The sequence below is a fragment of the Poecilia latipinna genome, unplaced genomic scaffold, assembly GCF_001443285.1.
Source record: "Poecilia latipinna isolate Pla-1442-1.1 unplaced genomic scaffold, P_latipinna-1.0 Scaffold870, whole genome shotgun sequence".
Lineage (NCBI taxonomy): Eukaryota > Metazoa > Chordata > Actinopteri > Cyprinodontiformes > Poeciliidae > Poecilia > Poecilia latipinna.
In genome coordinates this window covers 234,599-259,264 of record NW_015113486.1, presented here as the reverse complement: position 1 = coordinate 259,264, position 24,666 = coordinate 234,599, and the positions used below count along the sequence as shown (strand labels likewise).

General features: G+C 42.9%; 1 protein-coding gene and 1 long non-coding RNA gene across 3 annotated transcripts; one reads left to right on the top strand and one right to left on the bottom strand.

Annotated features, from left to right (window-relative positions):
* Window positions 1-2,305: 2,305 nt before the first annotated feature.
* LOC106957071 (uncharacterized) lies at window positions 2,306-5,879 on the bottom strand. The gene is made up of 3 exons (XR_001426886.1): window positions 5,793-5,879; window positions 4,580-4,673; window positions 2,306-3,017 (listed from the first exon to the last, which is right to left on the bottom strand). It is a non-coding gene; the product is annotated as an uncharacterized LOC106957071 (long non-coding RNA).
* On the top strand, window positions 2,750-22,952 carry dicer1 (dicer 1, ribonuclease type III). 2 transcript variants are annotated; one of them, XM_015048269.1, is made up of 30 exons: window positions 2,750-2,839; window positions 4,605-4,659; window positions 5,711-5,794; window positions 5,885-6,088; window positions 6,906-7,068; window positions 7,167-7,297; window positions 8,247-8,381; window positions 8,461-8,621; window positions 8,764-8,932; window positions 9,689-10,161; window positions 10,516-10,648; window positions 11,598-11,840; window positions 11,910-12,064; window positions 12,154-12,286; window positions 12,364-12,439; window positions 12,992-13,131; window positions 13,212-13,391; window positions 13,476-13,689; window positions 14,122-14,275; window positions 14,355-14,537; window positions 15,271-15,376; window positions 15,451-15,626; window positions 16,153-16,792; window positions 16,862-17,014; window positions 17,409-18,029; window positions 18,865-19,120; window positions 19,823-20,091; window positions 20,954-21,116; window positions 21,197-21,272; window positions 22,077-22,952. In XM_015048269.1, the coding sequence occupies exons 4-30, from the start codon at window positions 5,975-5,977 to the stop codon at window positions 22,240-22,242; spliced, it is 5,583 nt and encodes a 1,860-aa protein (XP_014903755.1). In that variant the 5' UTR covers window positions 2,750-2,839; window positions 4,605-4,659; window positions 5,711-5,794; window positions 5,885-5,974; the 3' UTR covers window positions 22,243-22,952. The 2 variants fall into 2 exon arrangements, with proteins under 2 accessions (XP_014903755.1, XP_014903756.1); XM_015048270.1 differs by lacking the exons at window positions 2,750-2,839; window positions 4,605-4,659 and adding an exon at window positions 5,453-5,547.
* Window positions 22,953-24,666: the final 1,714 nt, after the last annotated feature.

The window sequence follows — 24,666 nt, the reverse complement described above, 5'->3', positions numbered from 1 at the left end:
CCTGCAACATACACAGCCAATGACCCATTGTGTTGGTACTGTTTGACCTACTGAACGTTACACAAACAAACTGGTTTTAATGTTCTGGCTGTTTGTTGCACTGTTATTATTATTATTATTATTATTATTATTATTATTATTATAAGAAATATATGTAAGGATTTTGTAAAATTGTCAAAAATCACTGAAGTTCTGCATTTAATATCCTGTTTTATTTGCATTTTAATTCAGCAGAAACCAGTCAGTGTGAGTGATTTGAGTATATTTTATGTATATTATTTACCTTATTAGGTTGTTACTGATGCATTAAAGAACCCCTAATATGGATATCAACAGATTTGTCCTTTTTCTTTTGGTCCACTGAAATGTTTTCATATGTCTGCAGCACATTCTGAATGTTTGAAGGGTGTGAGGTGGAGCACTAGAAGAGCATATTGACTAAAAATATACACTAGCAGTTAAAATGCTATTTCAATTGCTTGCTAACACAGTTACTCAATCAAGAAATCACATGGCAACAACTCAAACTATTTGGGTGTCTAGACATGGTGAAAATAGTTTGGTAAACATCAGAATGGGAGAAGAAATGAGGTTTAGGGGCATTGTTAGTGCAGAACTAGCTGGTCTGAGTAACTAAGATACTGATAGCATAATGTGTGAGGAATGATTTCTTGGGATACTTTAATACCGACACAAACATGGTTGAAACCCCACAGACTACCTGAATATTGTCACTAACCATTTACACCTCTTTAGAAGTGCCATGCAGCCATCTTGTGATGGCTTCTTCCAGCAGGGTAGTGCGTTATGTCACAAAGCTCAAATCATTTCAAACTGGTTTCTTGAATGAGTTGATTATAATCCAGCAGCTTCCAGAGTCACCAGATTGCAATCCAGCAGAGCGCCTTTGAGAAAAGACAAAATGAAAACGTGAAATGAGAAGTCCAACAATCTGTGATGCTGTTTGGTCAATAAGGAACTCGTTGGATCTACAACATGGAAAGTGGTGTAGCAAAGTAGTAACAAGGTGTATTTACTGAATTTGCCTGCTAGAGTCAGCAGATAATATTTTTGAATTTATGAAAACAGCAAGTCTTGTGTTTGCTAATGCTGTCAGATATTTCTGAGGGAGAGAAAAAGTAGACATGAATCATGTAGGATCTACTCATCTAAACAAAAACAAATGAGGATGGATATAGACTGATATATGGCAATACATGGAGTGTTCAATCACAAAGACGATTTAAGTTCCAGCAAACATTTTCCAGGAGAATTTTCCAGAGTTTTTAGTGCACACTAGCAATATCAGAACTGAGTCTCTCCTCTTCTGTTTTTAGTAAAACAAAACAACACGCTAGTGAAGCTGTTTGTGTCAAAAGCTTTATTTATAAAGCAGCATGACGCATCACCCTAAAATAAAGGGTGTGGCTGCTTTCTGATGGGAGGTCCACTGCTTATAGTTTCTTTTTTGTCTGAAATAAAAATAAAAGTTACTTAGCTTGATGGTGCCATCTACTGACCATTGAACAAAACTACTGAGTGTACAAAATTATGACAAGCCCCATTTATATCGTTCTCTTAATCTATAATTTGCTAGTTCTTTATAAGTGGCAATTAGCAAGAGAGGTGATGAAGTCAACCCACAAATGTTAGGCCCTTCCTCCACTTTGGGATGCAGTCACAGACCATAATCACAATGCTAAAGGGTGATAGTGTCTGATATGAGAAATTCGTTAAGCTCTGTAAAAAAAATATGTATTGAGGATGGCACAAAACAACTTTTTGTGTACTGAACAGTGCTGACAACTGTTCAACAGGAGTCAATTTTAATGTAAATTCTTTGAATTTGTCAAATTAAACAATGTATCTTCTCATCTTAATTAGGATGTTATGGTTTTTAATTTAGATCTATAGCGTTCACTTTGGAGGAGCTGTAAAGGGCCCTGACATCAAATCACAGCCTTCGGTCTTTCTATTTGTGTCAGGTTACACCAGCTTAGTCCCACAGTTCAACAAGATGACTGTTAGGTTTATTGGTCTCTCTGAACTGTCCTTACAGTATGATTGTGTGTGTCTCTGTGTGTGTCTGTGTTGGCTGCAGTGGACTGGTGACCTGTCCAAGGTGTAACCTGTGCTTGCACAATGCCCCTGGCAATCTTGCAAGATAAAGTGGGTATACTCAATGGATGGATGGTACCTCCATAGTTTTTGTTTACTTCTGCAAATATTATCTGATATTAATTACAATAGTTTAAATTGTGTATATTTGCTCATCTTCACAGCAATAATAATATTATTAACACTTTTATTTAAACCACTTATTTTATTTTGCGATTATGGTCCTTTTTTAAAGTTCTTACACACATAATTAGCACAGTTTATACAATCAAAAGAACAACTTTTCAAAATACTTCATTTTTAAAGGAGCAAAAAATTTGATTGCGTCACTCTTGTTTTATCTCTGTTACTTATAATCACTGTTGTTTTAAGAACCTTTGTTGTTATTTTCCAAGATATTTTCAGTATTTTAAAGGCCTCCCACGGCCCTAAATAATCTCTCTACACCTCTGGAATGTGCAGTTTCCGTCTGAGGCGGGTGAGCTCCGTACGCAGAAAGCCTATTCTGGTCCACTTACGTAGGTTAGCGTTCGGGTTGAACAACTGCGGCTGCGCAGATAGCGTAAATAATTTAGCGTAGCAGAGGCCCAGGTAAAGGAAGTGGTCCCCCGTGGACAACTAGCCACAAACCGGGACACCGAGCCTGGATGGCAGCGAGGATTTCCACGGAGCCAGTTTAGATGTTTTTATTTGGGACAATCAGAAGGATTTAACACCTCGGGTGAGTTTCTGCGTATCTGTTCGGTGTTTCTGGAATATTCTGCGCTACATAGCGGCCCTGCTAGCCGTTAGCCCACTGACATGAGGATGATGATGATGATGGAGGAGCGTGGCGGTGCGGGGCCGTCCCCACGCTGCGGGACTCAGGCCCTGCTTCTGGTCCAGTCACACAGACACGTCTAGTCGGGAAAAAAACACCAATACGAACCGAGTCAGAACCAGACGGGTTTAAAAACATCTTTAACCTGCTAGCATTGCTAACATTCTTGACCAGGTTCGGCTGAGGGGTTCTGGTTCAGTTTTGGCTAAAAGCTATTATCGCAGGTCCCAGTTCGATTCCTGGTTCTGTTCCCGGTTTATCGAGGGAGTCCTGGTTTAAGTCCCAGACCGGCTGGGGGCTCATAGGGTTATTTTAGGTTCGGCGGAACCCCCTGGTTCTGATCCCGGGCCAGTCTGAGCTCTGTCTGCTTTCACCTACAGATATAAATCTGTTTATTTCTGCCTGTTCATCACTGACAGGTGACGTCAGCAGGTAAACACATTACTTAAACCAGGTGAATAGGAACTGAAACTCAAGTTCCATTCATATCCGTTAATGATCGATAATAATAATAATAATAATAATTGCATCATATAGATAAGAAATATTCTGCACTTTTTCTCCATATTGATCCAGTTTATTGAGATCTAAATGAACCAACACGTTGTCAGTATATCCTGTCATACAGGTGTCTATGTCACAGATTTGTCCAGTAAAGTTATCAAAGCAACTCTCTTCAGCTCCTCCTATTGGGTCACAGGAAATGTCCTTCCAGGCAGGATGCACCATATACAGTCCAATTTTGGCTTATCTGTTGTCTATTCCCACTTATCCTTGCAGGGACATCTGGTTTCCATAACTACGCAGGTGAACCACAGCTCTACATTACTATGTCATTAGGAGACTGAACAGATGCTTAGAACAAATCAGTGTGCTGTAACGCTCTCCAGCTGGACTGAAGCAAAACTGAAGTTATTATCTTTGGACCCAAAGTGGAATGATCTAGTCATCTGGCAGCTTCAGTTATTACAACTAGAAACTACAGATAAGGCCTGAAATCTGGGTGTATTGATGGATTCAGAGATGAGCCTCCAGAGTTACATAAAGACAGTTACAAAGACAGTCTTCTATCGACTGAAGAATATTTGATGTCTCAGCAGCAACCTTCCAGACCACTCAGGTCTTCTGATTCTGGTCTGCTCTGAATTTTATGATATTTTCCAACTTATTAATTGTAGAACTTTTGTTTTTGCAGTCGTTAGTTAATGCATGACCCATGCAGTTAATGCATGGGTCGTTAGTTCAACTTGGGAAATAAGTCAACGAAAATACAGAAATAAACCAAACTGAGTCAGAATAATGTTTACACACATCAGGACTGTGAAGATCTTTAGGACCGCTGTAAGACAGCGATTTGACTAACAGAACATTATGACTGTATACGTAGTTCAATACTGATTAAATCTGGTTGATGATTCTCATCATTACATAAAAAACAGCCTGTAAATAATTGACAGGACAGAAATAGTCTGGTTCTGACCGAGCTGCTAGAACCCCTGAGAGAAGGTCGATCTAACACAGCTGTGCTCTAACCTTCTAAAACAAAATGACAAAGAGATTTTAGGTTAGTGATGGAGTCAACTTTATCTGGTCCTTTAGTGTCTTCGTTATAGAAACAACCTGAAATGTTGTGCTTCTCACCTTTTGCTCCTCTTTTTCTTTGCAGTTAGTACAGAGCTGCAGGACTCAGTCTGACTGCTGCCTTATGACCCGTTCTGAAGGTGAGTTGTTCTGTCTAGAAATGCATTAAAACACTGTCTTGTGTTAGAAATCAGGCGATTCTTCTGCTTAATCTGCTTCAGCAGTGACTGCCTGATCTAAAAATGTAAAAGTCTGATTTTTTTCTCTGGTCAGTAAACACACCACAGTTGAGGAGAACCAGGTTGACGGCAACACTCATTGTTATGTCAACCTGGATCTTTCACTGTCTTGAAAAGAATGGGACTTGGATTTATCATTTCAACATCTGGACAGATGTGGAATATTACTTGACCTATTAATTAATAATAACCCTAACCCTATGTTTTATCTTTTATATTTTACTGTTTTGGACTGTTTTTAATTCTGATTGAACTTAACATGTATAGAAAACTTTACAAATGTTACTGACGTGTTGTGGTAGTGCTTGCGTCCCATATTCTCAGCTTATTCTTGGGTTCAGCCTATGCTCTGAGCATCTTTGCTGCATGTTTTACCATTTTTTTCCCTTTCTGCCACTTTCTTGCTTGAACAGTTTTTAAATATTAGTTGGATTATTGTGCCATATTAAAAAAAAAATCAACAGTCGATATAAAACCAGCATGTTGCTGTTTCTGCTCTTCATATAAGTATTTTATGATCACTCATGGAAATAAGACTGCAGAAAATATTATGAATACTTTTCTTATCCCCAATCCTGGTCCTCGGGGACCGCGGTCCTGCATGTTTTTGATGAGTCTGGACTCCAGCACAGCTGATTCATAGGATTGCATCATCTCCTTTGCATTCTTGCAATTGCTGCAGAAGCAATCACCTGTTCATTTAACCGAAAGGTGTGCAACAGCAGGGAAACGCCTAAAACGTGCAGGGCAGTGGGCCCTCTGGACCATTGTTCTAAACCATCTAAGACTGTAAGTTTTAAACTGTGGACATGCAGTCTTATCACTTTAGTCAAGAGCTAAATGTTTCCTCCAGGCTGAGTGTGACTGGTGTGTGTATCCCTGTGAGTGTGTGGAATATATAAAGATAATGCTGCACTGTGTCTCCGTTATGTCTGTTTCCACCCAAATGAAGGAGAGAATCAGGAGTTGAACAGAAATGTTACCATGAAGCCCAGATTAACTGTTGTCCACTCGTCAATAAACTCAGCTGTTACCTGTGAGTATCTTTCATGTTTAATCTGGTATGGATTAATCCGGAATAAGACTTTCCTCAGGTTTTCATCAGTGGCCTCTTCTGTCCTGTTAGTGATCTTCAGTCAAGAGGGGAAGATGAAATGAGATAAGTGGACGTCTGGAGGAGCGCAGCCCCTTGACCTCCAGCTCAGCTCAGTGAAGCATGGCAGGCCTGCAGCTCGTCACCCCTGCTACTTCACCCATGGGGCCCTTTTTTGGTCTGCCGTGGCAGCAGGAGGCCATCCATGACAACATCTACACGCCCAGGAAATATCAGGCAAGTCCTCTTCTCTTTCCTGACTTTCCCATAATGCAGTGAAACTCCAGGCTTCGTTTGGGTGCCTTAAATCCTTGAAAACGCTTGAATATCATTCAGGTGTTTTCAAGGTGCTTGATTTGTGTTTAAGGTCCTTACCAGTGCTTTGAATTCAACCTGCTCAGTTTTGTAATAAAGTGCAATCTAACATTTTATCAAAAGCCTAAATTTGGAAAATGTTTTTTTTTTTTTTTTTACAGTTGAAACCAGATATTTTCTTACACCTAATAAAGATACATTTTTATCTCAATGTCTGAACTTAAATCAGACCAAACTTTTCTTGTTTTAGGTTGGTTGTAATTACCAAAATTATTTCTTTGTTGAAAACCAGAAAATTAAGCAAGAAGATTTTTTCTTTGTCGTATTTGTGTTTAATTTGAGCAGGATGGTAATGTACCTAAATTGACAGTAATTTGTTTGGATTGTTTAATTATTTCTAATGACTCAACGACTTATTGATCTGTTTTACTAAACATTTTCCCAGATTTTATGTTAAACAACATTATTGAAATTGGAGGATTTTTTTTGTTAAATTAGTGTTTTGTTCTCTGATCAGTCAGGTGTGTATGGAGTGTGTCATTTCAAAACATGCTTTAGAATCTCAGTACTGTCACGAGAGATTAACAGTAATGAGTGAATTGAAACTCTCTTTTTTTTTTAGTTTTATCCCCAAAGTATGGTGATGGAAAAATTTTAAAAACCTACCTTGAAAATGCATTAAAAGTGCTTAATGTTGAGCATTCATGACCTTTGTACCCGATTGGTTCGTTGTCTGTAGGTTGAACTTCTCGAAGCAGCTCTTGAACGCAACACTATCGTCTGCTTGAACACGGACTCAGGGAAGACCTTTATTGCAGTACTTCTAACTAAAGAGCTCTCCCACCAAATCCGAGGGAGCTACCAGGAAAATGCCAAAAGGACAATTTTCCTGGTGAATTCAGGTAAACCGAGAAAACACCTGGCTCGCTCATTTTAAGGTTAAAATCTGATTGGTTTAACAGTGAATGTTTTTTTTTTTTTTTTTTTGTTTTTTTTATAGTGTTGTCTGTAATTCAGCAAGCAGCTGCAGTCAGAACTCACTCGGACCTCCAGGTGGGGGAATACTCAGACTGGAAGGAGGCGTCAGCTTGGTCGGATCAGAAATGGAGTCAGGAGATTTCCACAAATCAGGTGTTTGTCTTTTACTGCAGGAATACCAACGCCAAGATGTTTTCACAGTGGGCTGTTGTAAAAAATCATCAGACATATTCAGGGCTGAGTGATATGACTTTAAACTTTTCACACCAGATCTGATTTCCAATTTTAATTAAAAACATTTCATGCTCTTTTCTAATAAAAGAAATGACAAAAAATATTTTAAAAGTGGCTTTTATTTCAGTCTTCTGTGAGTTTTAGAATGGAGTATTGGGACCTCTGACAATTTTTATTATATTCATAAAATTAGCTGAATAAATGTGACGTTTTACCAGAAAAAACATATTTAAATCAATGCAAAGTTGAGTTAATGAGAGGAAAGATTCAATAAAATGATCAGGATCTGATGTGAGCACCTGTGTTCATGTGGTTCTTTTTTCAAAGTGGACTCAGTTGTTTACACAATTTTTTTTCAAAGTCCTCCTTTTGATAATAATGTGATGCCGATGAAGTATTCGTGTAAAATTTATACCAAAATATAACTTCATAAGATGCTCAACAAATCTTTGGAATTTTTTTTTTGTGTGTTCGAGTTCTCTAAACGAACTTTGTGTTATATTACAGCTTCATTCTTGTATTATTTTAACTTTATTCTCATAATTAAAAATAAAAATCGTATCCTGGCCCTAATAGTCTGTCATAGTCGACCAGAATTCAAAGTCCAAATAAACAGAAGCTGTAAAACATGTTTGCCTAACAAAATGGCAGCTCTGGATGTGCTGACATCACTCTGAACTATGGAGGAAAAACTCCAGATTTTCCAAAAGTTAAATCTTCAAAAACTAAGAATTTGATTAATCGATAAAAACAATTTATCTCCCATCCATTGTTGTGTTACTATTATTCCTTTCCTGCCTGGGCTGGAAAGCTGTTTCCGTTCTTACGGCTCAGATTCTGTCCTCTGATCATTTTTCTCCTTCCTCAGGTGCTGGTGATGACGTGCCACATCTTCCTTCATGTTCTGAAGAGTCGGATCTTACCTCTGTCTAAAATCAACCTGGTGGTGTTCGATGATTGTCACCTGGCGATCACAGAGCACCCGTACTGTGACATCATGAAGGCGAGGCTTCTCCCAGTAAGTTTAGCCGAACACGCAGGAAATCTGTGCCAACATGGTTGTTCTTTCTGGGTGTGTGCAGCTGTTTGAAGAATGCACTAGTGGACCACGAATACTGGGCCTCACCGCTTCCATCCTCAATGGGAAGTGTGACCCATCCGAACTGGAGCAGAAGATCCAGAATCTAGAGAGAATCCTGAAAAGCAACGCTGAAACGGCGACTGACCTGGTGGTCCTCGACAGGTGGGAATTACATTCACTGAGCAGTTTTGCTGAGTGGGATTGGGCCTCGTCAGAACTGAGGTTTAGTTTTACTGAACGCTCCAGGCTCAATCAGAAATGGCAGCCAAATCTTTAAAAGCCTAACATTCGCTGCATGTTGCAGGTACACGTCTCAGCCGAGGGAAGTGGTGCTGGACTGCGGTCCCTATGTGGACAGGAGCGGCCTTTCATCCCGTTTGCAGGCGGAGCTGGATGAAGCTCTCCTCTTCCTCAACGACTGCAACATCCCATTTTCCAGAGAGGACAGAGATCCAACGTTCATCTCCAAACAGGTCCGAGTCGGACCAAAGACGTTTCTGATACTAGTTCTGGTTCAGAAAGCAGTGAGAAACGAGCAGCTTTTTATAGTTCTTGGACAAATGATCGGATTAATTGTGATGAATGTATTATTGAAATAACTGTCAACTAATTTAATAATTGTCTATTAATCGTTAACTGGAGTGTAGAGAATCAAAAAAGTCAAATTGTGGAAGGACATATTTAGAGCAATAACTATGACAAAACTGCACAAAATATTATGCATTTAAGATAGAAAATCTGTTTGTAAATGTTTTCTGCACAGAACTTGTGGCTTCACCTGGTTTTCTAAACGAAAATATCTCCTATTAAGCTCCCTTTGCTATCCAATTATTAATCAAATATCAAGAAATAATAATCAGATCAGCCCTAAACTGTACTGATGCTAAGTGCAAACAGAACAATCCGAGCTTCTCACATGATATTTTTTTTGCTGCAGATGTATTCCTTGCTATAAGTGATCATCATGCATGCACTAAAAGAACACTGTCATTGCATTTAGGCAATAAAATGTACATTTACTTATTTAAATTAGTTTTTTGCACCTCTAATATTATATAAATAATAGAGTTAAGTGGTTAAATAAAAAAATGTGCAGAATGTGCCTTTTTTTATTCGATTAATCAATTAATTGTCAGAATAATCGATTATTAAAATAATTGTATATCGCAGTACTACTTTGTATTTTTTTTTTCTGGTTCCTTTTGTATAAACTGACCATTTCTCTGCAGATCCTGAGCGACTGCCGGGCCGTGCTGCTGGTTCTGGGTCCTTGGTGTGCAGACAAGGCTGCAGGTATCATGGTGCGAGAGCTGCAGAAGTACATCAAGCACGAACAGGAGGAGCTCAACAGGAAGTTCCTGCTCTTCACCGACACCATCCTGCGGAAGGTGCACGCTCTGTGCGAGGAGCACTTCTCCCCCGCCTCCCTGGACCTCAAGTTCGTCACGCCGAAGGTGCTGCGCTTGCTTGAGATCCTGCACGAGTACAAGCCGCTGGAGCGCCAGCAGTTTGAGAGTGTGGAGTGGTACAACAACCGCAACCAGGACAATTACGTGTCATGGAGCGACTCGGAGGATGAAGACGAGGACGAGGAGGTGGAGGCCAAAGAGAGGCCAGAGGCCAACTTTCCCTCCCCGTTCACCAACATCCTGTGTGGGATTATCTTCGTGGAGCGGCGCTACACAGCGGTGGTTCTGAACCGGTACGATGACCCAGACTTTTAATCTTTTGATGGTCTTCATCAATGGCTCTCTTCATTTGCTTTTTCATCTACTAAATGAGGCTCTGTGGGTTTATGTCATCAGCTGAACGGCTCTCGCTGAGACTGAAATGAATAATTGATAAAATTTATTTATTTTTTTATTTAAATGAGCAATCGAATTGTTTGTTTGCATATTTGTATTTCTAATGTTTTAAAAAAGGCTAAAATAGTTGATGAAAAATCTGGAGAATATTCCCCTTTTTTTAAAAATTTCAGAATACTAAAGATAAATTGACATTTTTCTTTTGCTGTGAAACTGGTTGAGGGCCAACGTTTAACTCTGTGCGTTTGTAGTCTAATCAAAGAGGCTGGGAAGCAGGACCCGGAGCTGGCTTACATCAGCAGCAACTTCATCACCGGCCACAGCATCGGGAAGAACCAGCCGAGGAACAAGCAGATGGAGGTGGAGTTCAGGAAGCAGGAGGAGGTAAACCAACATGTTGGTGCTTTGTTCTTCTCTGAAATCAGCAGAGCAGCAGGTGGAAATGAACTTTTAATCAGCAATGTTTGGTTAGTTAGTTAGAAAGTTGAGTGGAGCTGCACTGTTCAGGTAGACCAACCCCACACATGCAGGACACCTGCAGACTGCAACCAGAGTGGTGGAGGAAAATGTGATTAAATAATAAAAAATGAGGTGAAAATTTTAAAGAAAATATATTATTTATGTAGATGTTGACAGTTTATTGTTGTATGGACAAGTAAACTTTCATTCACTCGAGGTTCTTACCCCAACTTCATAGACATGGTTGATTTTTAAAGTAAAATAAAGAAAAAACGTCCTAAATTATTTGGTGACTGACACTTAAAACTGGGGGAAAATAAAACGACTAAATCTACAGTGAAGTTATTTATGAATAAAACAATGTGGCTACTCACTATTATTGATGTCAAATATGAGATGGAATAATTAGTTTTTTAAATAATGATTTATACTGGAACATTTCTATTAACTTTGAGCTGTATATATTATACACAACTTTGTTTCTGCAATTAATTTAGAAGTTTAAATTCTCTGCACAATTGGAAGTGATTAAAAGTAAAACTGATGCAACTTGCTGCACAAAGACTCCACTTTTTAAATAATCTTTCAGTATTTCATCATTTGTGGTTTAGTTTTTTTCCGTTGGGGCATCAGTCACTCCTCAGACACTCGCCATGCATGGTGGCTCTGCTCCTGTGCTTTCTGTTCACTGTCGCCCAACTCCAAACTTTAGACAAATTACTCTTGTTAAACTGTTTAAATCATACATCAAACGTTTATATTTCACTGTTTATCACCAGAGGAAACCACAGTTGGAGACTTTGCAGGATGGTTGAATTGTTGGGGAAATGATCAGAACTGAATCCATCTCCCATCCACCATCTTCTCCTTGCAGGTTCTCAGAAAGTTCAGAGCTCACGAAACCAACCTGCTGATCGCCACCAGCATCGTAGAGGAAGGTGTGGATATTCCAAAGTGCAACCTTGTGGTCCGCTTCGACCTGCCTACAGAGTACAGGTCCTACGTCCAGTCCAAGGGCCGGGCCCGGGCCCCCGTCTCCAACTACATCATGCTGGCTGACTCCGAGAGGACCAAGAGCTTCGAGGAGGATCTGACCACCTACAAGGCCATCGAGAAGGTAGTTTACAGCTGATTTTAAAACCAAGAGGAGGAAAACTTGACGGTGTTGTGACTTTCCTCTGAGCAGATCCTGAGGAATAAATGCTCCAAGTCCGTGGAGGCAGGAGAGTTTGAGGCAGAGCAGAGTCTGGACGACGATAACCTCCTCCCTCCATACGTCCTGCGGTCTGAAGACGGAGGCCCACGGGTCACCATCAACACGGCCATCGGACACATCAACAGGTCCTCCCCTCAGGTCTCCATGGTTACCTCGGCTCTGAACGAAGAACTCGTGCTAAAGCGGTTTCTTTTGTTTTTCCTCTGGTTCTCAGATATTGCGCTCGGCTGCCCAGCGACCCATTCACACACCTCGCTCCCAAATGTAAAACCGTGGAGACGGGCGATGGACGCTTCCAGTCCACCCTCTTCTTACCCATAAACTCTCCTCTGAGAGTCCCCGTCAAGGTGCAGCTGCTTTCCTGCAGGTCCTTCTGCTGAACCGCAGCTCCACCTTTCAGTCATACTGATGTCTGTGTGTTCAGGGTCCCGTCATGAACTGCGCCCGGCTGGCTGAGAAAGCTGTTGCTCTGCTCTGCTGTGAAAAACTCCATAAAATAGGTGAACAAGTTAATGAGTTAATCTAAAGTGATGAATTTTATCGATTGATTAACAATGAATTTTCTCCTGCATCAAGATGGTCAACTATCTTTAAAGTAACAAATAGGATTAAACTGAATAAACAATTAAATTATTTTGACATTAACAGCTGAAAACTAACATCTGCTGTTTTAAATACTGACTGAATAAACAGAAAATTGTGGTTTTCTCACATTATTAAACATTTTTATAAAATATAACAAAACGGGAACCTCTTATGTTGCAGAATAGAAAAATAAAAGATGAAAAGAATCAAAATGTGAAACGAGAACAGAGAAATGTTCACTAAGGAATGTTAAAGCTTCGCTCCATGAAGCGCATTAACTCACGACAGAAGTTGTTTATCAGTGGTGTCCAAACTATAACACAAACTGCCTAAAAGATCGAGGCGGATGCCATTAGTTAATTGATTTGAACAAATTTTAATCTAATGTACCGTTGATTTGGATGCATCCGTAGTCATGAAGGTGGGTTTGGATCAGTCGGCTCATCCTGTTCTGTACTGTATCGCAGGTGAGCTGGACGACCACCTGATGCCTGTTGGGAAGGAGACGGTGAAGTACGAGGAGGAGCTGGACCTTCATGATGAGGAGGAGACCAACGTCCCGGGTCGACCCGGCTCCACCAAGAGGAGGCAGTGCTACCCTAAAGCCGTACGTTCCTCTGCTTTCCGTCGGGTTTGTCATGAATCGGATCTGGATTATAAACGGTGACGCTCCCCGCTGCTCTACAGATACCAGAGTGTCTGCAGGACAGCTACGCCCTGCCGGAGCAGACCTACTTCCTGTATGTGATTGGGATGGTCCTCACCACGCCGCTCCCAGATGAGCTGAACTTCCGCAGGAGAAAGCTGTACCCCCCCGAGGACACGACTCGGTGCTTCGGCATCCTGACTGCCAAACCCATACCTCGAGTGCGTCTCCGTCTGCACCGATCCTGGAAGTGTTCTCCCCTCCCTCTGGGATTCTGATGGTTTGTGTGTCCATGGTTTTTGCAGATCCCTCATTTCCCGGTGTACACCCGCTCGGGTGAGGTGACCATCTCCATCGAGCTGCAGAAGTCGGGCTTCACGCTCAGCTCAGCCCAGCTGGACCTCATCACCCGCATGCATCAGTACATCTTCTCCCACATCCTCCGCCTGGAGAAACCTGCACTGGAGTTCAAACCCACGCTGGCTGACTCAGCTTATTGCGTTCTACCTCTGAATGTTGGTGAGTGCTCCTTCGCTCCTCCTCTTCCTCAGCGGTCACACTCAGTCTGTATCCTGTGGCGATAAATTGATTTTAAATCAAAGTTTTGGATAGTTTTTCTGAGACATTTGAGTCGCACTCAGACATCATTCATTGCATTCAGTGACTTGAGACTGTTGAGATGAGAGCTTGCTAGCTTTTTTGTGTCTAACATCGGTGAGTGCAAACATTTTAAATTCTGTTGATGATGGTCTCAATGATCTTAAAAAGTCTTTAATTCGAGTTCGTGAAAACTGTAGAAACAGTTTTTCAGAATATTTTATGTCATTTGTAATTTCTTTTTTAGAAAAGAAAGCTAGAAAGAAAATCTGACTGAATCATATCTGACTTGAAAAGATGAGATTTTACTTTTAAGCCGTACCGCCTGACCTCATCCCATCTCTGTTCCACCAGTTGGAGACTCCGACACTCTGGATATGGACTTTTTGTTCATGGAGGACATTGAGAAGTCTGAGGCCCGAACAGGCATTCCTACCACTAAGTACACCAAGCAGAACCCCTTCATCTTCAAGCTGGAGGACTACCAGGATGCTGTGATCATTCCAAGGTACGCCGAGCTTTGCTCCGAATGTTTCGCACCGAGCTGACGTGAGACGCTGAACAGCTGTCCATCGTTTCCTCCTCAGGTATCGTAACTTCGACCAGCCGCATCGTTTCTACGTCGCTGACGTCTACACCGACCTGACGCCGCTCAGCAAGTTCCCATCGCCGGAGTACGAGACCTTCGCCGAGTATTACAAAACGAAATACAACCTGGACCTGTCCAACCTGAACCAGCCGCTGCTGGACGTTGACCACACCTCATCCAGGTGAAGCTCTCCTTCATGTTTACGTCGTTTACGTTCTGATCTTTAACGTTTCCATTGCTGACACATAAACTAATACTGATGCCATCACCAGTGTTAACAGTGGGAGTGGTGTGTGATCAGAGTGCCTTCTTTCACATTTTTAGTCTCTTATGGCTTGTTGTAAACAATTTATGGTTTTCTTTCAATAACTGATTCCTTCTTTCCAACAGTGAAGCTTTGATATTCCTTCAGCAGCAGTGGTCTAACATGATATATCTGTATGAACATATCTCTGTTCCTGGGGAATTTATTCTTTTCAACTTTCAGTTTTCTACTCAGAAACTTAAGAGGTTCCTGTTTAGTTAGATTTTTTAAATGCATCTAAGTTTTATGACGTGAGAAAACCAAAATTATTTTAATTTCAGTATATTATGAAAATTTTGCCATTTACATTATGGAAAGATGATCAGCCCTCTGAATACAATAGAGGGATGATTTTTAATAAAATGCTTATCAGTTAATTGTCACTCGATCTGTAAGATTAATTATCTTTAGATTAACTCTTTAATCTATAATCTGCATCAGCATCTGTACTTGGCATATAGTTTTATAACCTAACCCTGCTTTACTCTTAACATGTTGCAATCTTCCTGCTCAGAAAGGTTGCAGCTATCGGGGAATATTGACATCATCCACTTTATCAAAATACTATTTGAAAGTAGAAACTCTTCAGCCGGGTCTCTGCTGTCCTCAGACTCAACCTGTTGACTCCCCGACACCTGAACCAGAAGGGGAAGGCTTTGCCTCTGAGCAGCGCCGAGAAGAGGAAGGCCAAGTGGGAGAGCCTGCAGAACAAACAGGTAGAATCTGCAGTGTGTTCATCGTTTGTGTGTTGACAGCCGTTTCCCCTGATTCATTACTGTTCTGGTTTCAGATTCTGGTTCCGGAGCTGTGTGCCATCCATCCCATTCCCGCCTCCCTGTGGAGGAAAGCCGTGTGTCTGCCCAGCATCCTGTACCGCCTCCACTGCCTGCTGACAGCCGAGGAGCTGCGAGCCCAGACTGCCACCGAAGCTGGAGTCGGGGTGCAGACCCTCCCCCCCGACTTCAGGTGACCCGGCAGACCCGCCTCTACAGAACCTCACTTGGGTTTGATTGGAAAACCTTGAGACTTTGTTCTCTGAAGCAGATTTCTGAATATCGGAGATCTTTCTGTAGCTGTGAGAAGGAAACTGGCGCCACCTGGTGTTCATTCTTTATAAATACTAAAAGGAAAAAAATAACACATTTTCCTCCCTGATCAACAGCATCATTATAGATCACGTTTTTTTTCTTTTTTTATTTAAAATGTCTTCCAGTTTCAGTGTTAAGAGTTCTTTACAAGATTATTTCATTGCTTATTGCTTCATTGGTCTTTGAAAGGGCAAACTTTCATTATATTGCTTGAAAATGGACTCAAAACAACAACATTGTTTGTCACAATAATTTCTGGGACAATTTATCATCCAGCAAACTGTTTTTCACTTTCTGAATTGATTTACTGAACTACTTTAAGTTTCTGATGTAATTTGTTGAACCTCCTGTGATCCTGTAAGCTAGCAACTGATCTCTGTAATGCTGGGTTTCTCCATCTGCAGGTATCCAAACCTGGACTTTGGCTGGAAGAGATCCATCGACATAAAAACGTTCGGCCCCTGTCCCGAATCCTGCAATGAAGAAGCCGATTGTAAGCACCAAAATCTCACCTTCTTAGCACTTCCCAGCAGTCACCAGGGGCCCCTCCCGGCCCCTGCAGAGGGGCCCTGCGCGGGGAACCTAACTAACGGCACTACCGTGACGGACGACGGCCACAGAGACGAGCACCTTCACCAACATGACAGTTGCCAAGGCTGCGGCGGCAGCTCTGAATGGAAACACGACGCTACCTCAGTTCCTGCGCAGACGCCCCTCGGCTCCACTTCTCCTCAGCCCAGCCATGAATGTACCTCCGGGAGGACCTCACACCACAGTAATGAAGCTACCTCAGACTGCACTCGTACAGCACCTTCCCCTGACCTCACCGCCGGGCCCCTGGCCGCGGACTCGCCCAGGAACCTGGGCCCCAACCCCGGCCTCATCCTGCAGGCCTTGACTCTGTCCAACGCCAGCGACGGCTTCAACCTGGAGCGGCTTGAGATGCTCGGCGACTCCTTCCTGAAGCACGCCATCACCACCTACCTGTTCTGCACCTACCCCGACGCACACGAAGGGAGGCTCAGCTACATGCGCAGCAAGAAGGTGAGACGCGCTGAGGTCAGCCGCTGCTGAGGAACCGGAGCAGTTCTTCACGGTCTTTGTGTCCCGCAGGTGAGCAACTGTAACCTGTACCGTCTGGGGAAGAAGAAGGGGCTTCCCAGCCGGATGGTGGTGTCCATCTTTGATCCTCCGGTCAACTGGTTGCCGCCCGGATACGTGGTGAACCAGGACAAGAGCAGCTCGGACAGAGTGGACTCGGAGGAGGTTGGAGCCTTTTTCCTGCTGCTCTGCAAAAACCCAAAATCTCACCAAGAATTTTTGGTCTAGTTTCTTGTGCAAATGTGTTAGTACACCTGAGATTAGACAAAATTAACTTACAAGTAACTTTTCAGCAAGATATAGAGACTTTTTTTATTTTAAAAACAAGAAATTTTTCCCATGTGAGAAGTGAAATAACCTGCCAGGGCAACTTGTACTTTTTCATCAATAGAAAGGAATTGGTTGCTTTAAAAAAGCTGTTAACTTGGTGGAAGGATGTGTGTTTGTTTTAGTGTTTCAAGATATTTGAAGTAGAAACTTCATCAAAATAGTTGGTGAGATTTTGTTTTTGTGGAAACCCGCTTGTTGACCTTCTGGTTGACGCTTCCTGTCCATCCAGGTGAGAGAGGAGCTGGTGTCCAACGGGCGATCGGGGAACGACTTCGACGACGAGGACCGGGACGACGAGGGTGAAGACGTGGACGAAGACGAGCTGCTGCTGAAGGACGAACCGAAGGATGACGTCAACATGGAGGACGACCTGGAATACTACAAGGAGCACATCCGTTTCATCGACAACATGCTGCTGGGGTCCGGCGCGTTCGGGAAGAAGATCTCCATCAGCGGCTTCGGGCCGCCGCTCAGCCCGGCCCCAGGCTCCTCCCCCGCCATGGACTCGTCCTATGATTGGAAGGCCCCCAAGAAGCCCGCCCAGCACTCTGAGCAGGCGCACTGCGGCTCGGCGGCCGAGGAGTTCGACTACAGCTCGTGGGACGCCATGTGCTACCTGGACCCCAGCAAGGCGGGCGAGGAGGACGACTTCGTGGTGGGATTCTGGAATCCGTCAGAGGAGAACTGCGGCACCGAGCTCGGGAAGCAGTCCATCTCCTACGACCTGCACACGGAGCAGTGCATCGCAGACAAGAGCATCGCCGACTGTGTGGAGGCGCTGCTGGGCTGCTACCTGACCAGCTGTGGAGAGCGGGCCGCCCAGATGTTCCTCTGCTCGCTGGGCCTCAAGGTGAGACGGGGAATCTCCAACTGGGCTGGAATACGTGTTGAACCTGAGGAATCCCTGGATCTGTAGTCAGTGGAGGAAAATATAGAAACACTGGGTTAGTCTGTTTTACTGTGGAGTAAAACAGACTAAATCAGGGGTGTCCAAAGTGTGGCTCCAGGAGTGATGGTGTGTGATACAGATGGAGAATATTTGCTATTAAGTAGGGCAAAAATATTGGAGACAAATTAAAATCTTAGAAGAGAAAATGTTGGTTAAGCACAAAGTGTTAGGGCTGCGACTAAGGATTATTGGATAAATTGATTATTCTGATTAATCAGAATAGGCTTTTTAGGTTAGGCTTTTTTTTTTTTAATTTTTTTGGATGAAAATTTTATATTTTTGGCTTAATTACTGCTGAGTGTGGTGGCCTTTCAGAAAATGTCCTTGTTTTAGTCTGCAAAGCGGACCCTCTTTCTTTTAATGAAGCAAACCTTCAAAGCCCTCCAAACGTTTTGGATGTAAAATATTTAAACGTCTCTTTCCAACAAAAGAATTGATTATTTTACCCCTTTAATTCAAGTATTGCAGCTTGGTTTATTGTTGAGTAGGTAAGAAAAGTGAGTATTTTCTTTTGTTTTCCTCTATTTTTTCACCTGCGAGTCACTTTGAGCTGGCGATGTTGGCTCTTGTGGAAAAAGTTTGGACCTCTGAATAAACCAGGCCAGTGTGGAAGGAGCTCAAAACTTTCTAATCCAACAGTAGTCATGTGTGTTTCCCAGCATGCATTCAGTTTTGCATCACTTCCTTATATAAAACTTGATGCTGGATGTTTCTTTGTCTCTCCTGTTGTGTGCAGGTGCTGCCGGTGCAGCGGGGGTCTCGCGCGGCGCTGGTGGTACCGGCCGTTCTGACTCCGGCCGTGGAGCTGATGTACGGCTGGCTGAAGATCCCGCCCCGCTGCATGCTGGACCATCCAGACGCAGAGCGCACGCTGCAGCACCTCATCTCGGGCTTCGAGAACTTTGAGAGGAAAATCAACTACACGTTTCAGAACAAGGCTTACCTGCTGCAGGCCTTCACCCACGCCTCCTACCATTACAACACCATCACAGGTCAGACTGGGAGCACTGGGTCACTCTTTGACTCCAGCTGGGCAATAAATCCATTTTTTTTTTTTTTTTTTTTAAGACTTTGGAGAATTTTTTTCATCAATCCACTCCTTGGGTTTCCATAGTTTAGTTTTCATCAGCGCACGCAGGGCGGCCATCTTGTTTGACAAGCATGTTTTAGAGCTTCTGTAGGTTAACTCTTTGATGGAGTATCAGGGTTATGTTTTAGAATTATAAGAAGTCATAACATTCCCAGAATAAAGTTGAAATATTATACAAAAATACAAAAAATAAAATGAGGAATGTTGAGCATCTTGTAATAGAAATACTTAATCGTTTATCACAGCGTCAGATTGTCATCAGTAGCAGGACTTGCAGTTTGTTTGCACAATCGTTTTAATTTCTAAACTGAGCTGGTCACATCAAATCCTGATGACTAAGCTTTTTTTTTTCTCACTAAAACAACTTGTTTGTAAATTTTAAAATGTTAATTTCTGGTTTCTTTTTTTTCCCTCTGAATATGACTGTTCTCTTAAATAACCGCCACTTTCTGAAAATATTTCTTGTAATTTTTTTTTTTAGAAAAGAAAGTGGGCAAAACAGCCATTAAAATTAGAAATCAGATCTGGTATGAAAAAAATCCGATGTTTTATTTCTAATCCATCTCACCCAGCCCTAATCCAGCTCTCTCGTCTGTGTCCTCAGATTGCTACCAGCGGCTGGAGTTTCTCGGCGACGCGATCCTAGACTACCTCATAACGAAGCACCTTTACGAAGACCCTCGGCAGCACTCGCCCGGCGTGCTGACGGACCTGCGCTCGGCGCTCGTCAACAACACCATCTTCGCCTCGCTCGCCGTCAAATACGACTACCACAAGTTCTTCAAGGCCATCTCTCCAGAGCTGTTCCACGTCATCGACGACTTTGTGCAGTTCCAGCTGGAGAAGGACGAGATGCAGGGCATGGACTCCGAGGTGAGTCCGCTTTACTGAGAACAGCGGAGGCCTGCGGCCAGAAACCCGATACAGGAACCCACTTCGTGGTCCAGAGGGTTCAGGACCGACAACAAGCCGGCATTTGGATTTAATTTGCCTGGAAATTAGTAACTTGGCACCAGATCTGCTCTGGTTGTTCCTGGGAAGGAGTTTCTGCCTCAGGAACAACACAAACATACAAGACTGGGGAAAAAAAAAAAAAAAAGTAGAATATCTCTGTGCTTTATGTTGTTGTTTGACTCCGTTTTAAAGATTCTGAGTGGCTTGAAGCTTAAATAACAAAGTTGAGGGACATTTTCAGTTTGTTTCAGTTTTAAAAACGGCCTGTAGCAAACACAGACCTCCCCAGCACATGCGCACAAAAACATATGTGAACTTTGTCATTGAATTTTCCTAAGAGCGAGTTTAAACCCACATCTTCTGCTCATATTAAAATTTTTTTATGTAGTTTGTATATTTTAGTAATGTCTTATAATTTTGGCCAGCTCTTCTTCTGAGCTACATTACTGACTTGGTGACATCAATGAGAGCTGCAGCTCTGTGACAGCACAATGTCAAATAGTGTAAAAACATCAGTAAAACCACATTATGGAAAATGTAATAAAATCCTTGAATTTTGTAACTTTCTGCCACATTATATATTAACATAATTTTACTGTTATAAAATGCAGATTTTGTCATTTTTAAAAATCTTTTAAAGCCCAACTTTATTACATTATATATTTTACCGTTCTCATATTACAGGCTTGTTAATTAGAGGCATTATTAGTACTAATTATGTCTGTAGTTCCTGTTTTTTTCTGGTTTTGTGGGCTGAACAGCTGCTTGTGTCTCCCTGCAGCTGCGGCGCTCCGAAGAAGACGAGGAGAAGGAGGAGGACATCGAGGTGCCCAAGGCCATGGGGGACATCTTTGAGTCCCTGGCTGGAGCCATCTACATGGACAGCAGGATGTCCCTGGAGACGGTGTGGCAGGTCTACTATCCAATGATGAGGCCTCTCATCGGTGAGTCTGCCGACTTCGTCTTCGATACGTCGGCACGGTTCTGTCCGCGTTTCTCATCGCTGGAAAATTTTCTCCTCCAGAGAAATTCTCCGCCAACGTTCCTCGCTCTCCAGTCCGGGAACTCCTGGAGATGGAACCAGAAACTGCCAAGTTTAGGTAAGAAAATCCCAAAATCTGGGATGTTCTGTGAGATTTATGGGAACAGCATATTTATGTGGTACATTCATGAACTGATTTTAGTACAGGGATGTTTACAGTGCAGACTCGGGGCCATTAGTGGCCCTTGGACAGATTCTGTGTGGCCCCCAACTGCAGTCCAAGACAGACACCAATGTGTCCGGTCCAGAGCTGATGGTCGATGCATATGGAGATTTTTCATTTGTAATCAGAGTAAAATTATTTCCAAAATAATTTTCTTGCAATTGGAAATGTTCAGTAGAGCTCAAAGTATTTTCATCACCAAGCTTTCATAATAAGTACAACATCGTCTGTCTGGAGAGTTTGAAACGCCGGCTTTGTTGAATTTATTAATTTTGACTAAATTTTGAAACGAATTGATCTAAATTCTGTTCTTTAAAAATTACAATTGAACCCTAAATAATATGTAAACTTGATGCCTTTCTTTTAATACGTCATGGATTTTGGATTTAAAGTATAGCAATCCTTCTCTCCAAAAAAAAAAAAAAAAAGATCTAGCTATTTTGCTTCCTAGTTTTATTTTATTGATTTATCGGTACTTTTAACTCTCTACATTTAGGCCACGCCCCTTTACTTCTCCTAATACTGAAACATCTTTTTAAACTGCATAAAATGAAGTAGATTAACATCTCAAATTATATTTGATTCATGGTTTTAATATTTAATGCAAATATAAAATGTATGTTCAAACTACAGAATGTATGTAATGTAATCTAAGTCTTTGTTAAACTGAGCGTGGATTCGTTCTGTTCCCGTTCGCAGCCCAGCGGAGCGTACCTACGACGGGAAGGTGCGTGTGACGGTGGAAGTTGTTGGGAAGGGGAAGTTCAAAGGAGTCGGCCGCAGCTACCGGATCGCCAAGTCGGCGGCGGCCCGCCGAGCTCTGCGCAGCCTCAAAGCCAATCAACCTCAGGTCCAAACCAACTGAGCTGCCAGCAGCTCGCAGCATTAGCACCTAGCGGAGAGAACGGCGCGGCGTTCCCGTGGAGACGCCACAGCAGAGCACTCTGAGCTCACATCTCGTTTGTTTTTCCTTTTTCCCCCTTTTTTTTTCATTTTCTTTTGTTTGTTTGCGCAGACACAATCTTTCTTTGAGCTTCGTGTGATCACGAGTCCTTTATCGTCCCGGCCGAAGAGGTCAGGTGTGCTGCTGTGTCCGTGAGACGAGCCTCACGCTTCGACCCCGGAACGGACGAAGCTCGGTTGGAGCGAAACGCGGCTCTCCGTCTCCGCCTCCTCATCGGTTTGCACTTATTCCACCACTTTTCTGAACAATCTGTCACTCTGGCACCAAAATCCCCTTCGTAGCAAAGCAAGACAATATATCTGCATACAAGAACTCCATGATGATGATGTGGCCTCGGACGCTGAGGCCGGCCCTCATATCCTGAAATAGGAATCCCAACATTCCCAGTTACTGTAGTTGGTCCCATGTTGCTGTGGCTTTTGTGGAAACGCGCGGTCGTCTTGGCAACGGATCTACCAAAGGTGAACCAACATGCGACGACGCTCTGAGGCCGAATGATTCCTGAAGAGCTTCGGATTTTATTCCCTCTGATTAATGTTGCTTCCTGCTAAATGTGGTCGATAAGCCCTGTTTGTTTTTGTTTCTTTACGTGAATACCTCAGTTAACTGCATGCATCTCTCGTCTCCTTTCTGTTTGTTTGGTGCTATGTTTTTGTATTAAGCTTGAACTTCTCATCTTTTTTGCACTGTAACTACAATACCTCCTTATTTGACCTTTTGTTGATCTGTCGCCATGAAGCCCCGCCTCCTTTCCCTCGTTGGAAGAGGGGGCGGGGCCAAGTTAGCTGTTAGTGATTGGCTCCATGCAGACGCATCATCAGTGTTGCTGCGGAGGGGTCGGGGGTCATCAGGCTGCACTCTGGGGTCCGTGTGGTTTCTACCTCAGCTCCGCTGCAGCCGTGTTCCTCAGTGCCTTCCAGCGGGAATCCTCCACTCATCGACGTTTCAGCTGGACACGTTTATGAACTGTACAGTGTACCAGCATTCAACACACTGAAGGTTAGGGCTGCACAGTTGGAAATAATCAGCAGCTGGAAATCGACGTTAAAGTTTCCACGTTCTGTATATTTAAAATCAGATATTTTCCCAGTATATTTCCATTTTTAAAAAGTTGAAGTGATGGAGAAAACGCCTCTGGATCCGGCGACAGGCGGTTAGAAATCTGGACGGATCCGTCCGTTTCAGTGTGTTGATCTGCTCGGGTTTTCAAGCCGCTCATGTGTCGCCGCGGTAACCTTGCTCTGTCTCTGCAGCTTCAGCATCGGACCTGTCGCGTTTTTGCTCGGCCGTCGGCTCGACTCGGCCCGGTCCGGCGGAGTGCAGCCTGCGGTCGCCTTGCGAATCCGCGGCGAACTCGGACTGTAGAGAGTGAAACGTCTCGGTCGGACTCTGCATCCTCCTCCTCCTCCTTCTGGCTCTCGTCGTTTCCTTTTTCTTTGTTAAACATGTAGCACAAAGAGCATTGCACTTGGCGCCATATTTTACCTCATGTCAGAGCGGAAGGGAGCAGGCGAAGGAGAAGAGGGGAACGCCGGTGTTGTTGCGCAGGACGTTCCTCCAGGTCGCTGCACTGGAACAAGCTGATCCGCTGCCCTTCCATCAGTCCAACCACAGAGAACTGCTGAGAGCTCATGTCAGAACCCGGTTCTGTTTGGATCAGGTCTCCACCCAGCTCATGCCCTCCTGTTAGATCCGAGTTAATAAAGTTGCTCAGTTTTGTATGAGAGGAAACTTTCAGCTGTTTAACACAAATCGATGATGAAGTTTGAGTCAGAGTCACGTTCGTCTTTGACTCTTCAAACTTCTGTGATGATTGAAGTTTGTGAGAATCTGCAGTTGTCAGTTTTGCTTTAAATGGCCTGAACTTTTTCCATTGGATTTCAGGGAGGCCGATTCTTCCTCCTGCTACGTTTTCCTGTGAATTATTGATCCGGTTTTGGTCCTGCTGGTTGAGCTTGGTGGTTGTTTTTTATTTTTTAAGTTGCCATCTGTCTGGGCGGTTAGGTGCCTCGGTTAACTCCAGTTTCTTCCTGATCTGATGGTGGTTCTTGGTGTTTCAGCTGCAGCAGAACCTGAATGTTTTTATCAGTCCAGCAGAACGCTGGTCTGCGTTCCTGGACCTCAGTCCCTGAGCAAACTTGCATTACTTTGCAGAAATGCAAAATCTTACCAAGTAATTTTGATGTAGTTTTTAGTGCAAATATCTTACTACACTTGAAATAAGACGACTAACTTTTCACCAAGATATAAGAGCTTGTTTTAAGTTAATTTATTGATGTTGATGAAAAGTACCAGTTCAACTGGCAGATTATTTCACTTATAACG

Excerpts from the sequence above, each read along its gene's own strand:
- dicer1 (XM_015048269.1), top strand. The coding sequence starts at position 5,975 with ATGGCAGGCCTGCAGCTCGTCACCCCTGCTACTTCACCCATGGGGCCC. Across the intron at positions 6,089-6,905 it reads ACACGCCCAGGAAATATCAG|GTTGAACTTCTCGAAGCAGC; the intron begins GCAAGTCCTCTT and ends CGTTGTCTGTAG. Across the intron at positions 12,065-12,153 it reads GCCATCGGACACATCAACAG|ATATTGCGCTCGGCTGCCCA; the intron begins GTCCTCCCCTCA and ends TCTGGTTCTCAG.